This window comes from Hakea prostrata, chromosome 7 (genome assembly GCF_041222555.1).
Source record: "Hakea prostrata isolate BN-2017 chromosome 7, UWA_Hpros_2, whole genome shotgun sequence".
Classification (NCBI taxonomy): Eukaryota; Viridiplantae; Streptophyta; class Magnoliopsida; order Proteales; family Proteaceae; genus Hakea; species Hakea prostrata.
In genome coordinates, this window is record NC_142606.1 from 319,669 (window position 1) to 334,463 (window position 14,795).

The 14,795-nt window shown below is 38.1% G+C and overlaps 3 protein-coding genes across 4 annotated transcripts; all 3 read right to left on the reverse strand.

The window, feature by feature from the left end:
• LOC149008722 (uncharacterized) lies at positions 1-532 on the reverse strand. Its single transcript, XM_089160671.1, has 2 exons — positions 280-532; positions 1-172 (listed from the first exon to the last, which is right to left on the reverse strand). Exons 1-2 carry the CDS (start codon positions 433-435, stop codon positions 8-10), a joined length of 321 nt encoding a protein of 106 aa, XP_089016797.1. The 5' UTR covers positions 436-532; the 3' UTR covers positions 1-7.
• Positions 533-800: 268 nt separating this feature from the next.
• On the reverse strand, positions 801-8,570 carry LOC149008723 (SET domain-containing protein). The gene is given in 8 exon segments (XM_089161804.1): positions 801-2,465; positions 3,186-3,281; positions 3,858-3,958; positions 4,069-4,108; positions 4,195-4,441; positions 4,443-5,030; positions 5,818-6,005; positions 6,164-8,570. Coding segments are annotated over 6 exon segments (2,046 nt in total). The 5' UTR covers positions 4,970-5,030; positions 5,818-6,005; positions 6,164-8,570; the 3' UTR covers positions 801-1,430.
• Positions 8,571-11,169: 2,599 nt separating this feature from the next.
• TY2 (thioredoxin Y2) lies at positions 11,170-14,679 on the reverse strand. Of its 2 annotated transcripts, none has more exons than XM_089161359.1 (5): positions 14,403-14,679; positions 12,709-12,797; positions 12,232-12,409; positions 11,686-11,759; positions 11,170-11,463 (listed from the first exon to the last, which is right to left on the reverse strand). In XM_089161359.1, exons 1-4 carry the CDS (start codon positions 14,580-14,582, stop codon positions 11,694-11,696), a joined length of 513 nt encoding a protein of 170 aa, XP_089017485.1. In that variant the 5' UTR covers positions 14,583-14,679; the 3' UTR covers positions 11,170-11,463; positions 11,686-11,693. The 2 variants fall into 2 exon arrangements, with proteins under 2 accessions (XP_089017485.1, XP_089017484.1); XM_089161358.1 differs by having other exon boundaries at positions 11,170-11,469; positions 14,403-14,678.
• Between the last annotated feature and the right edge of the window lie 116 nt (positions 14,680-14,795).

The following is a 14,795-nucleotide window of genomic DNA, read 5'->3' on the forward strand; positions in this document are numbered from 1 at the left end:
GTGTTGATCAAGAGTGCTGAGCCGACTCTCCTTCTTCCTTTGCATCTTTCTTTTCATGGTGTTCATGGAAGGCAAACCCACCAGCTCCAACTGCAAGAACTGCTGCAACCTCTTCTCTGACCTTGTGGGCATGAGCATTTTCTGGGTCTTTCTTGGCCTGGTGCTTCTCATGCTGATAAGAAATATTAAACAAAGCCATGGATAAAATCAATCTTAAATCCTTAATAACATACTATAGTATATATAGAGGAAATAGAAGTGGTTAGAAGCAGGAATTACCAGAGCATAAGCACCAGCAGCAAGGGCACCAAGCCCACCAAGTTGCTCTAAGTGCTTGTGTTGTTTCTCCTTTTTCTCATAATCTTCAGCGGTCATTTCTTCTTCTGGCTTTTCTTCCTTGTGGTGAAAGAAGTGGTGTTTCTTCTCCTCAGCCATGGTGTGGAAAGGAACGAGAGAAAACTATTAACAACCAAATTCCAGAAGAAGCAGAAACTTAGAAAGAGTGAGCAATCACAGAGATGGTTGAGGAGACACAGTGAAGGAGACCGCCTTTTATAAGGTTTTCAGGAAGAATTAGACGTGGCAACAACTCGGTTTTAACGCGTATGAGCTCAGTTAGTGAGATGGGTTCTCTACCTGACTAAGGAATTGGGAGGGGCAGAAGAAAAAAAAAGAAAAAAAAGAAAAAAAAAATCTCAAGTGATTAGAAGCTTGCTGAGGTAGGTTGGAATATTTGAATATTTGAATATTTGAATATTTGAATATTTGAGGGAAAAATTTTCTAGAACAAATGGTAGTTTCTTCTCTGATTGAAAATTTCCATAGAGTAAGCAGCCAATTGATTGACTTATTCCCGTTGATTTTATTCCTTTCATATTCATCCACTCTTTGGGTTCTAAGGAAACTGTGGAGCCACCAGGTACCATCACTTTCATAATCGATTATGTTCATCAGGGTTAATCTTCTATGGTAATATAACTCAAAATGAATGGTTATTAAGATGACTTAGCTATATAAATTACTAATTATTACATCACTGAATAGTGAATATGAAATGTTTCTTAATGAATAGTGAAATCAAAACTCAAAGCTATTTTTCACACCTTAACTTTCATTCGTTACTATGTTGGTTTTGCAAATGCATGACTTAGTTCGTATTCTCTTGTCTAGTGTTTAATTTCTCAATACAGAGTTAATTTTCATGAGAATTTCTCTTTAAGCCAATATTAGAGATTGAAATATCATCACCCAAGGTAAGATCTTTTGGATTAATGAGCTGTGCCTGCTGCATTGGCCTAGATTCCAAAGATTTGATTTGGTCATTGCACTGGATTGACCAACATGGTGCCTTGAACATACATTTAGTTAATTAAATTAAATCTGGAAACCTTTCAACATTTCTTGAACTCACCGGAATTGATTTAAAATAGTTACCCAGTCACATTTTCTCCACAAAGTACATCACTAGCAGAGTGAGCCCAAAGACCATGAGAACCATAACAAATACTAGATAGATATGCTCCATAGAGTAAACAATGAGTACCAAGTTGATAGAGATCTGATCCTCCTCCATCAGTGCACTTCCCTTCACATCTACAGGCATGAGAACTTCTTTCATCCCCATGATCAAGCTTGACATCAGTGGCACCCAAACGAGGTCCATAACCCCCAACAGTTGAAGCTCGTGGCAGCCCGAGCCATCCAAAATCAATAGGATCGGTAAAATGTCCGAGGAAGGAATGTCCCTGGATCAAGAAGGGCCAGACTCTTGGTGAAAACCTCAAGATACAATCAAGAAACCATTCGGATAACTCTTCAAACTCCGTCAGTCTGGATATACTTGGAGACAAACGGCAAGCAGAATTTATTTCCAATTTGTCCATCAATTTGCACCTGCTGTTGCTACTGCAAAGGGAGGATTGAAGTTCTGAGTGATGCAAGGACTGTTCATTGATTAAACTCCATCTTGAGCTTCTTGAGAGACTCAACAAGGATTCTCCAGCATCAATCCAGAAATTGGCAGCTGTTGCAATCAAGGAAGTCTCAGAGAGGAACAAGTAATGGGTTACTCCTGCAAGCAACAAACAATATGCTGCACTGCTCCTGCTCATGTCAAAGGCTTGTGACCATTGATCGCTCATTTCGGATTGGAGAGCTTGCAATTGACTTGCTCGTACCTTATAGGCAGACACTAAACTAATATACACATTCAGAGAGAGATAATGAAGGGGGTGCAACTTCAAATTTTGATGCAATGGCTCCTCCTTTAGTTGAATCTGCACATTCCACAGATTTCCAAAGAGCATGCTTTCCAGCTTTTCACACAAAGATTCAGGTTCCCCATCTGACAGATAGTCACTTATAGCTTCATCCACAAAATCACTAAGATCTTTGTATGAGTCATTATTGCAGAGATCCTCTTCTGAAACTGATTTTGTAGCCCCATCGTCAATATGAAAATTACCCTGGAAAGCAATGCAGCAACCAGTAAATGACACTCCAGGAAAGCTGAGTTACAACTCAAAAGAATATGGGAATTTTCAATTTACTAGACAAGTGATTCCTTCAACTTCAGTGGATAAGTACGGGAATGGGTTCAAATGGAATAAACCGTGACATGCAATTTAACAAAGGAAAATGGTTTCATTCACACAAACAACCCCAACCCCCACCCCACCCAAAAAAAAAAAAAGGAAAAAAAGAAAAAGAAAAAAGGGGCTTCAAGAATCAACAGTAATACTCATGAGGCTATGAAGGGTAAAACCATAGACTAGGTGAGACAAGGCATGGGCAACCACCTTGATGCATAGGCAGTGCCAAGCTGACGAGGGCCTTTATAAATAAACTACATACTCTTCCCTTCTTCCTCTCATTTTTCTTTTAACCCCTTGGTCTGGCCAGGCACATTGACCTCAAGGTGATTAGTTGCCTACATGATGCCTTGTCAATTATTCTACACGTGTCTTAATGAACCAAGGATTACACTCTGGCAGTTTAGCCAAGTAGACAGGCACACAATGTTTATTACCCCTTCAACAAGTACTGGATCAATACTACCAATCAAATCTATAAATGATATATACTATTCAGAGAGAAATGAACTTAACACACGAAACATATTTAGGAAATAATGTCACCTGATAGAAACACTTAAGTCACTATTACAAATCTGTACAATTTCTTACTTGCAAAATACAATCCACATATGCCTTCGGTGATGCACATCTGCTACAATTGCAAATGAACCGATACCTCATCCACAACTCTGCATGCCTCACTGCCTGCAAAAGAAACAAAAGAGTGTAAAAAGTTCAGAGCTGGAAAAGAAATTGACTACATGAGAAGTGAAAAAGCAGCAATAACTCCAAGTTCAGACAGTTCATACAAGAACACACAGCAATAGACAGTGGATACCAAATTGGATTGGGATGAGAAGGTCTGGTTCATACCACTGTTCTCCGATAATAAAATTACAATAGATGGCGTTTATCTTTCAGCAAATAGAAGAAAAATAAGAGATTGAAGAAAAATAAGAGATTGGCTTTCTACCAATTCAATTGCATATCATGCGTTTGTTTACTAAATTGACCACCATCAGTGGTCCATTGTTTAATTGTCAGTGTAATATAGGCCCAGCTTTTTAGCACATAACTACCAAGCACATGAAGTACCCGCACTAAACTGATTGAAATGGTATAACAGAATAAACACCTGCCAAAATGCAGTAGCTCGGCTAAATGAATTAGAGAATCTTACAAGTCAAATAACACAACCTAAGCTTAGATTTGAAACTCAGCAGTTAATTAAACTCAGTAATATGGTAGCCTAGGTATGCAGTATGCAACAATGAGAATTACCTTAGGTTGCAATAAGTCTGTGTATGTCACCAAAACTTCCTCTCCCTTCTTGATCGGCTTGATGCTCCTAACAACAATTCTGGGACCATATCCACACCATCCTGCACCAGAAAAAACAGAGAGTATAGCTATAAACAAGACGTAAAATAGACAAATAATAGTTCCAATCAGAAAATTTAGAAATTGCAAAACTTCAGATGCAAATGATCACCTTGATTAAGTTTGGTCTCATCACTAAACCATGTCTTTAACTGCAACCAATTTTCAATTCCAAGTAACTGTCACTTCCAAGAAGATGGGAAAATAAAAACTTCAATGAAGCATCACCGATTCTTACTAGAGAATCATCACCACTTGCAACAATGCGATACCCTGAATCAAAGCAACCATGCGTCCCCGACCCAGCTGGGAGGAAACGATAGCAAGCGTTAGGAGAGCAGCTGTGGTTGATCCAGGAGAAAGCCGGCCCATAGACAGCGACACCAAGGGAGCGACCCTGATTATCCTGCACCTCCACGGCATTCATCAGCACCTGACACAGAACAAACTCCTCGAGTTCTTGTTCATGCCCATGTTCATATCCTCGCGCCTTCTAGTACCTTCGCGAACATATCATCGAGTTGGGCATCATCGCCACCTTCAATTCTATCGCGGTTACTGATTAAACCAGCGATTCTGCCAGAAATCTTGTTGGGTTGTTGTTGTTGTTGGTGGAGGTGGGAGAGGAGACCCAGCCTCTCGAAGCGGAGGAGGAGGCGTAGTGAGGTGCGGAGGTCGGAAGTGTCGTCGTTCCAGGTAAGTGGCGGCTCTGACTGGGAGATGCGGAGGAGGTGGTGCTCGCCGCTGGAGAAGTGGAGTTCAGAGTCGGCGGCGGAGCACTGAGGAGAGCAGTAGAGTATAGTGGAAGAGGAGGCGGAGGAGGAGAGATTGATAGAGTTGGAAGGAAGAAGTGGAGGGGAAGTAGCATTAATATCGTTATGAGGAAGAAGAGGGCGAAAACAGGCAGAACAGTGAGAGGAGAGGAAGGAGTCGTGTAGGGAGAAGGCGAGGGATGGGATAGGGGGTATGATGTCCTCTGCCATATCTATGTCTTCCACCGCTCTCATCTCCATCTCTCACTCCTCTTTCCAATTCACAAACCACAGCGAAATAGTCCTCTTCTTCTTCTTCTTCCTGCAGCATTGAGAGAGCCTAAGCCGGGATCATCAGGATTGATTGGGTCTACCGTACTAGGGTTGGGTCAATGCGGTTTGTTTATACGTAAATATGCTGATTCAATTCAGACACAGGTGGTCACAGACATCAAGTGAGATTATAATGTTTTCAAGTGATTAGTGTCTGTTTCTAATTTGCACTAAGTGTTTGGAAACAGATATTAAGGTGAATAATATTTGATAGAGCAGACCAACTTCTCTATATTGAGAGAGAGTGACGGTGGGGGGAGGAAAGAGTAACACAATGAAGCTCTTCCATTCCTCATTTTCATACACATTGGTAGGTAATACATGTTTTAAAAAACTTGAACTACAAGTATATACAGTTAAGGGATTTTTACATTTGTTAAACTGTCTAGAGCCTAAAGTATGCTGATTCAATTCAGACACAGGTGGTCACAGACATCAAGTGAGATTATAATGTTTTCCAGTGATAAGTGTCTCTTCTAATTGCACTAAGTGTTTGGAAACAGATATTAAGGTGAATAATATCTGCTAGAGCAGACACTTCTAAGAGAGAGGGGGGGGGGGGGGGGAAAAAAAAAATCTCCATTCCTACATGTTCAACACATGGAATTTTCCAGAAAGCTTTAAAAAACAACAGTAATACAGTTAAGGGATTTTTATCATTTGTTAAACTGTCTAGAGCCTAAAGTCAATCTGAAACAGACATCTCCAGATTGAATTAGGAGAGAACCGATGGAATTTTCCAGAAAGCTCACAACAGAACATAATATCTGCTATACCCTTTCTCCATCTCCATGTTCCTATACCCTTTCTCCATCTCCATGTTCCCATGGAAGCTACAAGCACTCAAAAGACCCTCCAAACAATCACATTAACAATCTCTTTGGGTATCTGCATCACCATGTTCTCTACATCTTCTAACCATTTTACTGTAAAACACAATTCCTTCATAACCAAACCTCCATGGCTGCAAGCATTCAGAAGACCCAAGAAAGTCATTTATCTTGAAAATTTTGGAACAGAAAATAATTCAGGTTCTTATCCAAAATCATTAACTTAAAGAATAGACATAATGAACTGGAAACTTTCAGGGACAGACATGAAGTATATAAATATTATTCATACTAGTAGGTAGGTTGGGCATTTCTTGTGAGAAGCAATCATCCATATTGTTCCTTAATCAACTCCTTGAGGTAACAAAATAAAGAATGGAGAAAGCAGTTAACTGCATTGTGTTGGCTGTCACAAATAAGGCAACATACTATGAGAAGAAACAATCAAATAAGAGGGTGAGGGTGGGTGAGGGTGGGGGTGGGTGGAGAGAACTAAGATCATCTGTTTAACATGCATACAACTGAGCAAAAGTTTTTCTTCAAAACAATGTACCAGCATTTAAAGCAGGAAACAAGAGTGAGATCAAACCAATAAAGAACCCTCTAGATATCAACTGCTAAACAAATCTTGATCTGTTATCCTACTTCATATGATACCCTCATAAGCAGAGAATGTGTTTCTGATCACACTTCAACTTAGTCCTTCAGCTTTCCCTCATCTTCTAAATTTCTATAATTTTGCAACAATTAGTAAGCTAGTCAGCATAATCTATGAGTTCTTTTGTTATAGAAAAGGCATATTGTATCTTTTCATTAGGTATTTCACCACATATAAAATAACAGCATAAGAAAGTGTTGGAATTTGAAGATACTTCCAACAGAAAGCCAGAGTGGTTTCTATCCACTCCATTGATGGTGAAATAAAAACTCTTGGATGCCCATAAGGACCATAACCATCACACAGATTTCTGGTCTGCATCAAGCACAGCTCCAGTTAAGAAATAAGCACCCAAATTAAGTTCCAATCCTTATCACAAAACCCAATCCTCGATTAGATGGATCTAGTGGGGATTAGAAAAGAAGGAAGCAATCGTAGACTGGAAATCTGATATGTAAAATATACTACTTGAACAAGAGGATTAATAGATAAAGGTGAAGACAAAGTTAACTTAACTCTGTTGGATTAAGTTCTATGCACTAAAAGGATTTCAGACCCATTTAGAAACAAGACCCCGTAGGTAACAAACATCATTCATGCTGTTTTCTTAATTTAACTTATCCCTTGATTTTAGTTCTCACATTTTGTAGAACCTAACTTTTAAGGCTAATTAGCAGAGCTCTCATCAGACTGATGACATCAGACTAATGCTTTTAAGGCTGATTAGCAGAGCTCTTCACTTTTAATGCTTTTAAGGCTGATTAGCAGAGCTCTCATCATACTGTTGAATCGGGCTTTCAACAGCTGAATAAATACTCCTCACTTCCCATTTGGATACTCAACCAAAACATCAACTGAGTCCCTTTTCCAAAACTTCAAAACAAAACTGATGCATGGGAACATTGAGTCAAATGAAACCAAACCTTGTACCAAATCCCAAAAATGATACCCAAGATCCAAACTGACCTAAAGTAAAACAAAAGGGGAAAAAAGAGAATTAAAAACCAACTTTAAGAACACAAAGATAAAAATGAAATCTTTTTAGTTTAGAACCATAATTCTGTTAACCATCAATCAATTGCCACCCACAAGATCTCAACACACAAAAAAGTGAAGAATCCAAGTATCATGTACTAAACAATGAGATCTCAATATCCCATGAAGTAATGGTGTCTCAGTCTCGCACGCATCAGACCTTCCATAACTCTGTTTGTAATCTAACAATCAATGGCCACACACATAAAAATGAAAAATCCAAGTATCATATACCAAACAATTAGGTCTCAATATCCCAACATATTACTCTCAGAAACAAAACCAATGGAATTGAACAATCAAAGTAAAGTCCAAGAACATAAAATCTTGCAAAAAAATTTCCATTTCAGTCATAAGGAATGACACCCTTGTGCTCTGATGTAAACAGAAAATGAATTTAGCAATATCAGAAAAATTAGAAAGAATCAGGTTTTCTTATTCAGAACAACTATGTGCAAAAAAAAAAAAAAAAACTATGAACAGTTGCAGAGACAGGGCAAACATCGATAACCTCCACTCACATTGAACGAAGATGAAGAAGTGGGTTGCAGACGGCTTCGGTTGAAGAGCGATCAGATGCATAGACAGGGCTTTGCTTGCACAAGAGGGCTTCAACTTCTGACAGAGAGATAGGTTGCAGATACGCTTCCAAACAAATAGATCGGTTGCATAGACGCTTTCAAACAGAGAGATTGGCTGCAGAGATGCTTCCAAATAGAGGATCGATTGCATAAATGCTTCCAAACACGATCGGTTGGAGAGACTCGTTTTGGAGTCGAGAGATTGAGAGAGTTTGGAGAGATGAGAGAGATGAGAGAGACGAGAGAGAGTTGTGAGAGATGAGGGAGACGAGAGAGATACGAGAGGTTATATAGGGCTGCGAGAGATGACCGTTGAGAGATGACCGTAGAGAGATGACCGTTGAGAGATGACCGTTGAGAGAGACGAGAGTGCAGAAGTCGATTGCAGAGAGACGAGAGTGCAGAGAGATGAGAGAGTGATGAGGAGTTTAGGGTTATCGATGAAATTACATCGATAACCCTAATACCGTCAACGACAAGTTTTTTTTTTTTTTTTTTTGGTAGAAGTCAACGACAAGCTTGTGCCCTGCATTTTTGACAGAATTGCTTCAGTGCACAAGAAGCTCCAATTTTGAGTAGGCCTGTAAACGGATCGGATTCGGCCCGGATACACCAATATCCGAATCCGAATCCGATTAGCAAATCCGCTATCCGAATCCCAATCCGGAAAAAATTTAGAGAAGGCATCCGAATCCGAATTTGAAACTTTATCGGATATCCGATAATAATCCGATCCGATAAAATATCCGATTATTGATTGATAATTGTCACTTTTTTACATTTTTTTATTAAAAATTATAATTTCCGATTACCGAATACCGCTATCCGAATCCGATTACCGGTATCCAAATCCGATTATCATCTATTTTTAAAGAAAAAATGTTAAATACTTTACTCTTTCCGGATAAAAATTTATCCGGATATTATTCGATCCGATAAGCAATTATCCGAATCCGAATCCGAATCCGAATCCGGTTGCTTAGCGGACGGATACGGATATTTTCCGGTAAGAAAATTTTCGGATACGGATACCCTTAAACGAATACGAATGCGAATTCGGAGGCGGATTTCGGTTATCCATTTATAGGTCTAAGTTTGAGCTTCTCTGACACAAGGAAAAAGTGTGCCAATTGCCTGGCTCAGCACAGTTTTGCTGAACCTGAACAGAAAAGTTGAACCGATTTACCATACATGTTTTTGCTGATTTCTGTGCCAAAGTGAGCAAATGGCACAGAATAAGTGTGCCAGAATCGTTACCATACAACCCCTTAATGTTTCACTTTACAAAATTAGCAAAAACTGAGTTTATATTTACAAAATTAGCCAAAATATTGATTTTTACCTCTAAAACTGATTACAAAAATTAAGTCATAATTTCTAGTATACTCTTCCTGAAAAAGAGGGATGTAATGGAGAGAATGTCTTTAGAACCTTGATGAAATTCACCTTATACCAAATTAGTGTATCACAAATATTTACATGAACTCAAAATAGAGTCACGTCATCATGCACAATTCCATGGAGAATAATAATAACAAAAACTGAAAAAGTTAAATTGTTGCTTCAACAGTGGAGAGTTTGCTATGATTGAACATCTCTCTTAATTATTGCGAGAGCAGTATGTGTTCTTCGAATGGAAAAATGATCCAGAGTCAATAAACACCAGCACTTCTTAGAGAAGAAGTCACAGGTTCAATATTTCCTTTAATATATGTAATAATCTCCATAATCCACATCTCTCTTAATTTTGGAGGGGGGAGTGGGTTTCGTTAGAAAAAAAAGACCAAGCCACAAAAAACACCACCCCATCAAAAAAAAAAAACCCACTCTCTTTTTTTTTTTTTTTTTTATAACTCCCCCCCCCCCCCTCCCTTCTTCCCCCACACTATATGTAATAATCTCCATAATCCACCCCCTAATAAAAAAGCTACCGATTTTCCCCTTAAAAAAAATATAAATAAAAAATTTGAAAGACAGTGAAACCACAAATCTCAAACCCAAATAAAAAATCTATGTAAACATTATTCAAAATAATGATGTATTGGATACACCCTTGACAGAATGTAGCATCCTTTTATCTAGAAGCATGGTAAAATCAAAGAAGTCATAGATTCAAACTTTATCATTTCACACCTTTTTACCTACCTCTCTCTTCAAGCTGTCTCCAATCCTTTACAATACTTTGTAATAATAATTATATAATTACTTTACAATACTAAAATACTTTGTAATAATAAATTTTGACACCAGAAGGTCCAGAACCACCTAGTTAACGTGTTGCATACCCCTTGTCTCCTTTGCAACGAAGTTATCTTCAAAAAAAAAAACGGCATATTGGTCTTATAAAAGATAAGAACAGCACTTGCATATTTTATTCAAAACTTGTAATAGCTAAAGAGGAAATCTTTATTGAGTACTGCGCATACGATTCTGGCCCAAAAGTCACAAAAAATGTGATGACTAATTCATCACATGAAAAATCCTTTTGTTCATATGTTCAGTAGTAAATGCTTCTTTTTTTTTTTGGGGGCAGTAAACAGCAATTCTATAACACCGTAGGAGGTGAAGGTGAACAAAGTTCCACCAACCACTCAGTGAAAAAACGACCATCTTTTTTATCCAAACAGAAAGAGTCTTCCTAACTAAGAGATCTACTATTATATTAAGACTCCTAAGAATATAAAAAGGAAACCATGCACAAAGTTATCAATTAGGTAGTGGACATATTGAATCAAGGGCTCCAATGTAATCAGTGGTTGTACCTCGCCTTCACAATACCTGATTATCTGCTTACAGTCCGATTCAATATAGCTAGAGGGGTAGTTCATTCCATCCGTCACAAGCCATGGCCACAGCTATGAATGTCATCATACTCAAGTGACTTTGTCTCATTCAGAGAAGGATTATAGAGATTGTCATACATCCAATCTCCCAACATCGGTAAATGCACCCACCCATTGCATATGGGGCTGTTCAGTTGCAAGCCTAATATGAAAGATGGGCTAATTGCACACAAATGACTCGGGGAAACGAAAGGAATGTAACTCAACTCATGGTATTCAAAATTCAAAGCCTCCACATGAAAAGAAGAATAGCAATGACAAACATTAATACATCACAACAGAATTTTACATTTTTTGCATTCTCTTTTTAGAGAATAATGCAACTATTCTGCAGATCCAGTTTGTATTGAAGCCAACTCTTTTCGTAATCATAAAACATTGATCCCCAGAAGCAGCAGTATATGCATTCTAATATTTTTTCTTTTCTTTTTTGAGATCCACTCTAGAAAGACATTGCTGATCAACTAATACATTCCTGCATCTTCAAAAGGCCAAGAGTCACAAACTTCTAATGTTAATCACATTCAGTTTCTCCATCCACAATTAATTGACAAATTTGAAGCCTTATCATATAATTGCATTAACAACCCCCCCCCCCCCCCCCAAAAAAAAATAAATAAATAAATAAAATGAGAGTAATAGAAAGGGTCTCTCCACAGATGTTATAGCATCTACATAGTATTTGAAATTGGCTGACCTTGAGAGCTATTGCTTAACTTTGAGCACAGTTTCAATCCGTTCGACGAGCTGATCTGCAGTCAACGCACCTTCCTGAAAGTAATCAAACAGTAACTGACAAGAAATTGGAATTTAGAAAAATAATGAGCAAGCATATAGATTTACAAGACCAGAAGTCCATCATAGGATTCAATTGGAGGATAACTGCTATATGCAATAAAGCTTCAGCAGGAGAAGGTTCAAGGTTTGATTGACCACATGGAACACTTTTCAAAATAGACCTTGATTAAACGAAACAAATGAAGGGTTTGCGAAGGTGATGTCAAATCACTGATCACAAAATAATGAAGTAAATCAGAGATTTTGCACTATGTAGCAAACGGCTGCTTGGATGCATCTCCAAAGGAGATTCCCACGTCTGTACATGTGGGCTGTGTGTGCCAACAAGTTGTTGGTGTCTTGTGTCTAGAGTCTCACGAAACAATACTCGGTTCTCCATATTCCACCTAAAGTCACTAACTTTGAATCTTTCAAGGGAGGCAAAAGAAACCAAAAATTAACTTACAAAGCGATTAAAGGGTTTCCCATCCTTAAATAGGATAAATGTAGGCAGTGCCTCAATTTTGTATTTGTCAGCAATGGTTGGGTACTTCTCTGTGTCAATTTTCACAACTTGGATCGTATCTTTCAACATCCCACTGACTTGATCAAGAACAGGAGCCATGAATTGACAAGGACCACACCTGCAAATGATGAAATGAACTTCTTTAATTCTTTTCCGGAAATTTCACAGATTCATTATATCACAGAGACTCATCTCTTCCTGAAATTTCAAGGTCACCAAATCTGTTTCTCATCACTCTTCTTCTTGTGGGCTGCGGATGGAGGAATTGGACATGAACTAAGAATATGGAAAAAATAGCATCTCCAAATAAAAAGAAAAATCAATTGATTTTGAGTTAGATACAGAACAAGTAATATAAACCATAGTCCACCACTCCACCTTCAATAAGGATCCTTCAGTAAACCAAATAAGACTTACCAGGTAGCATAGAAGTCAACCAATACAGGTTTGTCAGAATTTGCCAGCAAATCATCAAAGGATGAGAATGTTTGCTTCTTTGCTTCAACCTACAAATATCAGGAGAAACAAACAAAATTTCCATATCATAGGAAATCTCAATTCAAAATATAAGCAGAAGGTAGAAGCAGAGTTTTATAACCATAAAGCAAGCAATAGACAGCCTCCCAACATTGCAAAATATCAGCTCTGCTTCCTCACTTCTATGATGTTTCCAAAGCAAGAGAGAAGAAATAACTTAAAAGATCTACCCCAGGAGACATTTTGCAGAAGTAAAGAGAACAAAAAAATTTAAAGGACCTGAAGTTTACTTCCTCAACATACCCCTTCTACCATATCATATATATAGTTTACCAACTCACCTCTGTACTGTCAAGTATGCTGAGTTCAAAGATTCAGTACTATGCAAATCCAGACTAGGTATACACCTGGTATGCCAATTAAGGACCTTCCTTCTGACAATAGCTCTCTCTTATTAAGGGCTACCCAGTAGCACGAGTCATCAAGCACTGAAAGGCAGGGCCAACTTATTCTTAAATTCTAAAATCATTTGTCAACCAGGGTTAGGTCAACATTGTCAGGGTCCAGACAAAACTGGAACCTCAAAGCTAGCAATCTATTTCAGTACCATATGCTACTTAAAGGTAACTAAGCAGACAAAAGCTATCAGTTGATAGGGTTGAAGGAGACAAGAGAGTAAACAATCACCAAAAATATAATTTCAAATAAACAAAACCATATATGATTCTTTTTACCTTTCACTCATATACCTTTACACAACAATATTTACTTATTATTACGAACTTCACTCCATCCTTTAAATCTAAACCATTCAAATATAGTTAGGATTAGAAATCAATTGCATCAAAAGTTTCTTATCAGTAACCAAAATACAAAAGTTGCCCACTCAGCATTTTTTTGGTCAAGCCAAATGAGAGATCTTGTATGAAGGGTTTCACCGACTGTATGGTGTGACCTGACCTGGAGGTGTATTCCCTTCTTTCACTGTCTTGTTGTCTATGCAAGAAATAGAAACGGGATTTTGGCATTTCGTGCTAGGGATTTCCCGGGAGGGTCTTGCTGTAAGCTTTGGGTGTTCTTGACAGATCCCAATTGTATTTATTTATTCATCATATAGTGAATCATCTTCAGCTTTGCTTGTGGATGTAACACATTTAATTGGTACGTGAACTACTTTCAGTCTCTCTTCCCTATTATCGTGGCTTAAATCTGTTCTCTCAAAAAAATTATTACAAAATTTCACCAAATATCTAGAATCAAAAAACAGTGTCAACTCGAAAGAAAATTCAAGACGATTTACGTAAGAATTGAATGAACACAACTCAATCCCAAGCGCTCGCGTATCCGTCTAACGAAGTCTTCACTCTTCAACACACTTCCATCTTTTCTTAGGTACATTTTTGGGTGAGGATGAGAGAAATGTTTAGCAGGGATTCAGAGCAAAACTCAAATTCTTGGTAAAGAATTAAAGATTAGGTCAAATAAACGTCAGCCAAGACAGAAGGCCAAAAATTTCCAGTTTACAACAGATAGCACCAACATCTGGGTATCCACAAACAGTTTCAACAAGGTTCAGTACAACAACCAAAAAAATAAATGAAGAACAATAACAGAGAAAGGGAAAAATGCCAAACCCTAGGAAGAATTTGACGCTTCGGAGGAGAAGCTACAACCGTCCAGTTTCCGAATCGATGTCGGCGAAGCCTAACGGGAAATTGAATCGAAGTGGAAGAAGAAAGCTTGGAAGAAAGGCCAGTAATGGAGCGCTCAACACTGAATGAAGGAATCGTTGCTATTGACGATGAAACGGCCATTATCGTAGAAGCAGAAGCTACCAACCTCCCCTCTGAGCTAATCGCTACTTTGACAAGAGTAGTTCTCTCTTCTCTGAACGAATGAATCGGGGAAGCGCGAATTATCAATTTCGCTCCTTTTTTTTTTATTGGAAAAAAAAATAATTCAATGGTCATGAAAAGCTATAAAGATTCCACCTCGGACTAATTACCATTATTAAAAATTAAAAAAAT

Coding starts and splice junctions, on each gene's coding strand:
- LOC149008722 (XM_089160671.1), bottom strand. CDS start 435: ATGGCTGAGGAGAAGAAACACCACTTCTTTCACCACAAGGAAGAAAAG. Junction 173..279: donor CTGCTGGTGCTTATGCTCTG/GTAATTCCTGCT, acceptor ATTTCTTATCAG/CATGAGAAGCACCAGGCCAA.
- TY2 (XM_089161359.1), bottom strand. CDS start 14,582: ATGGCCGTTTCATCGTCAATAGCAACGATTCCTTCATTCAGTGTTGAG. Junction 12,410..12,708: donor GTTGACTTCTATGCTACCTG/GTAAGTCTTATT, acceptor CATCATTTGCAG/GTGTGGTCCTTGTCAATTCA. Junction 11,760..12,231: donor GGAAACCCTTTAATCGCTTT/GTAAGTTAATTT, acceptor GATTACTTTCAG/GAAGGTGCGTTGACTGCAGA.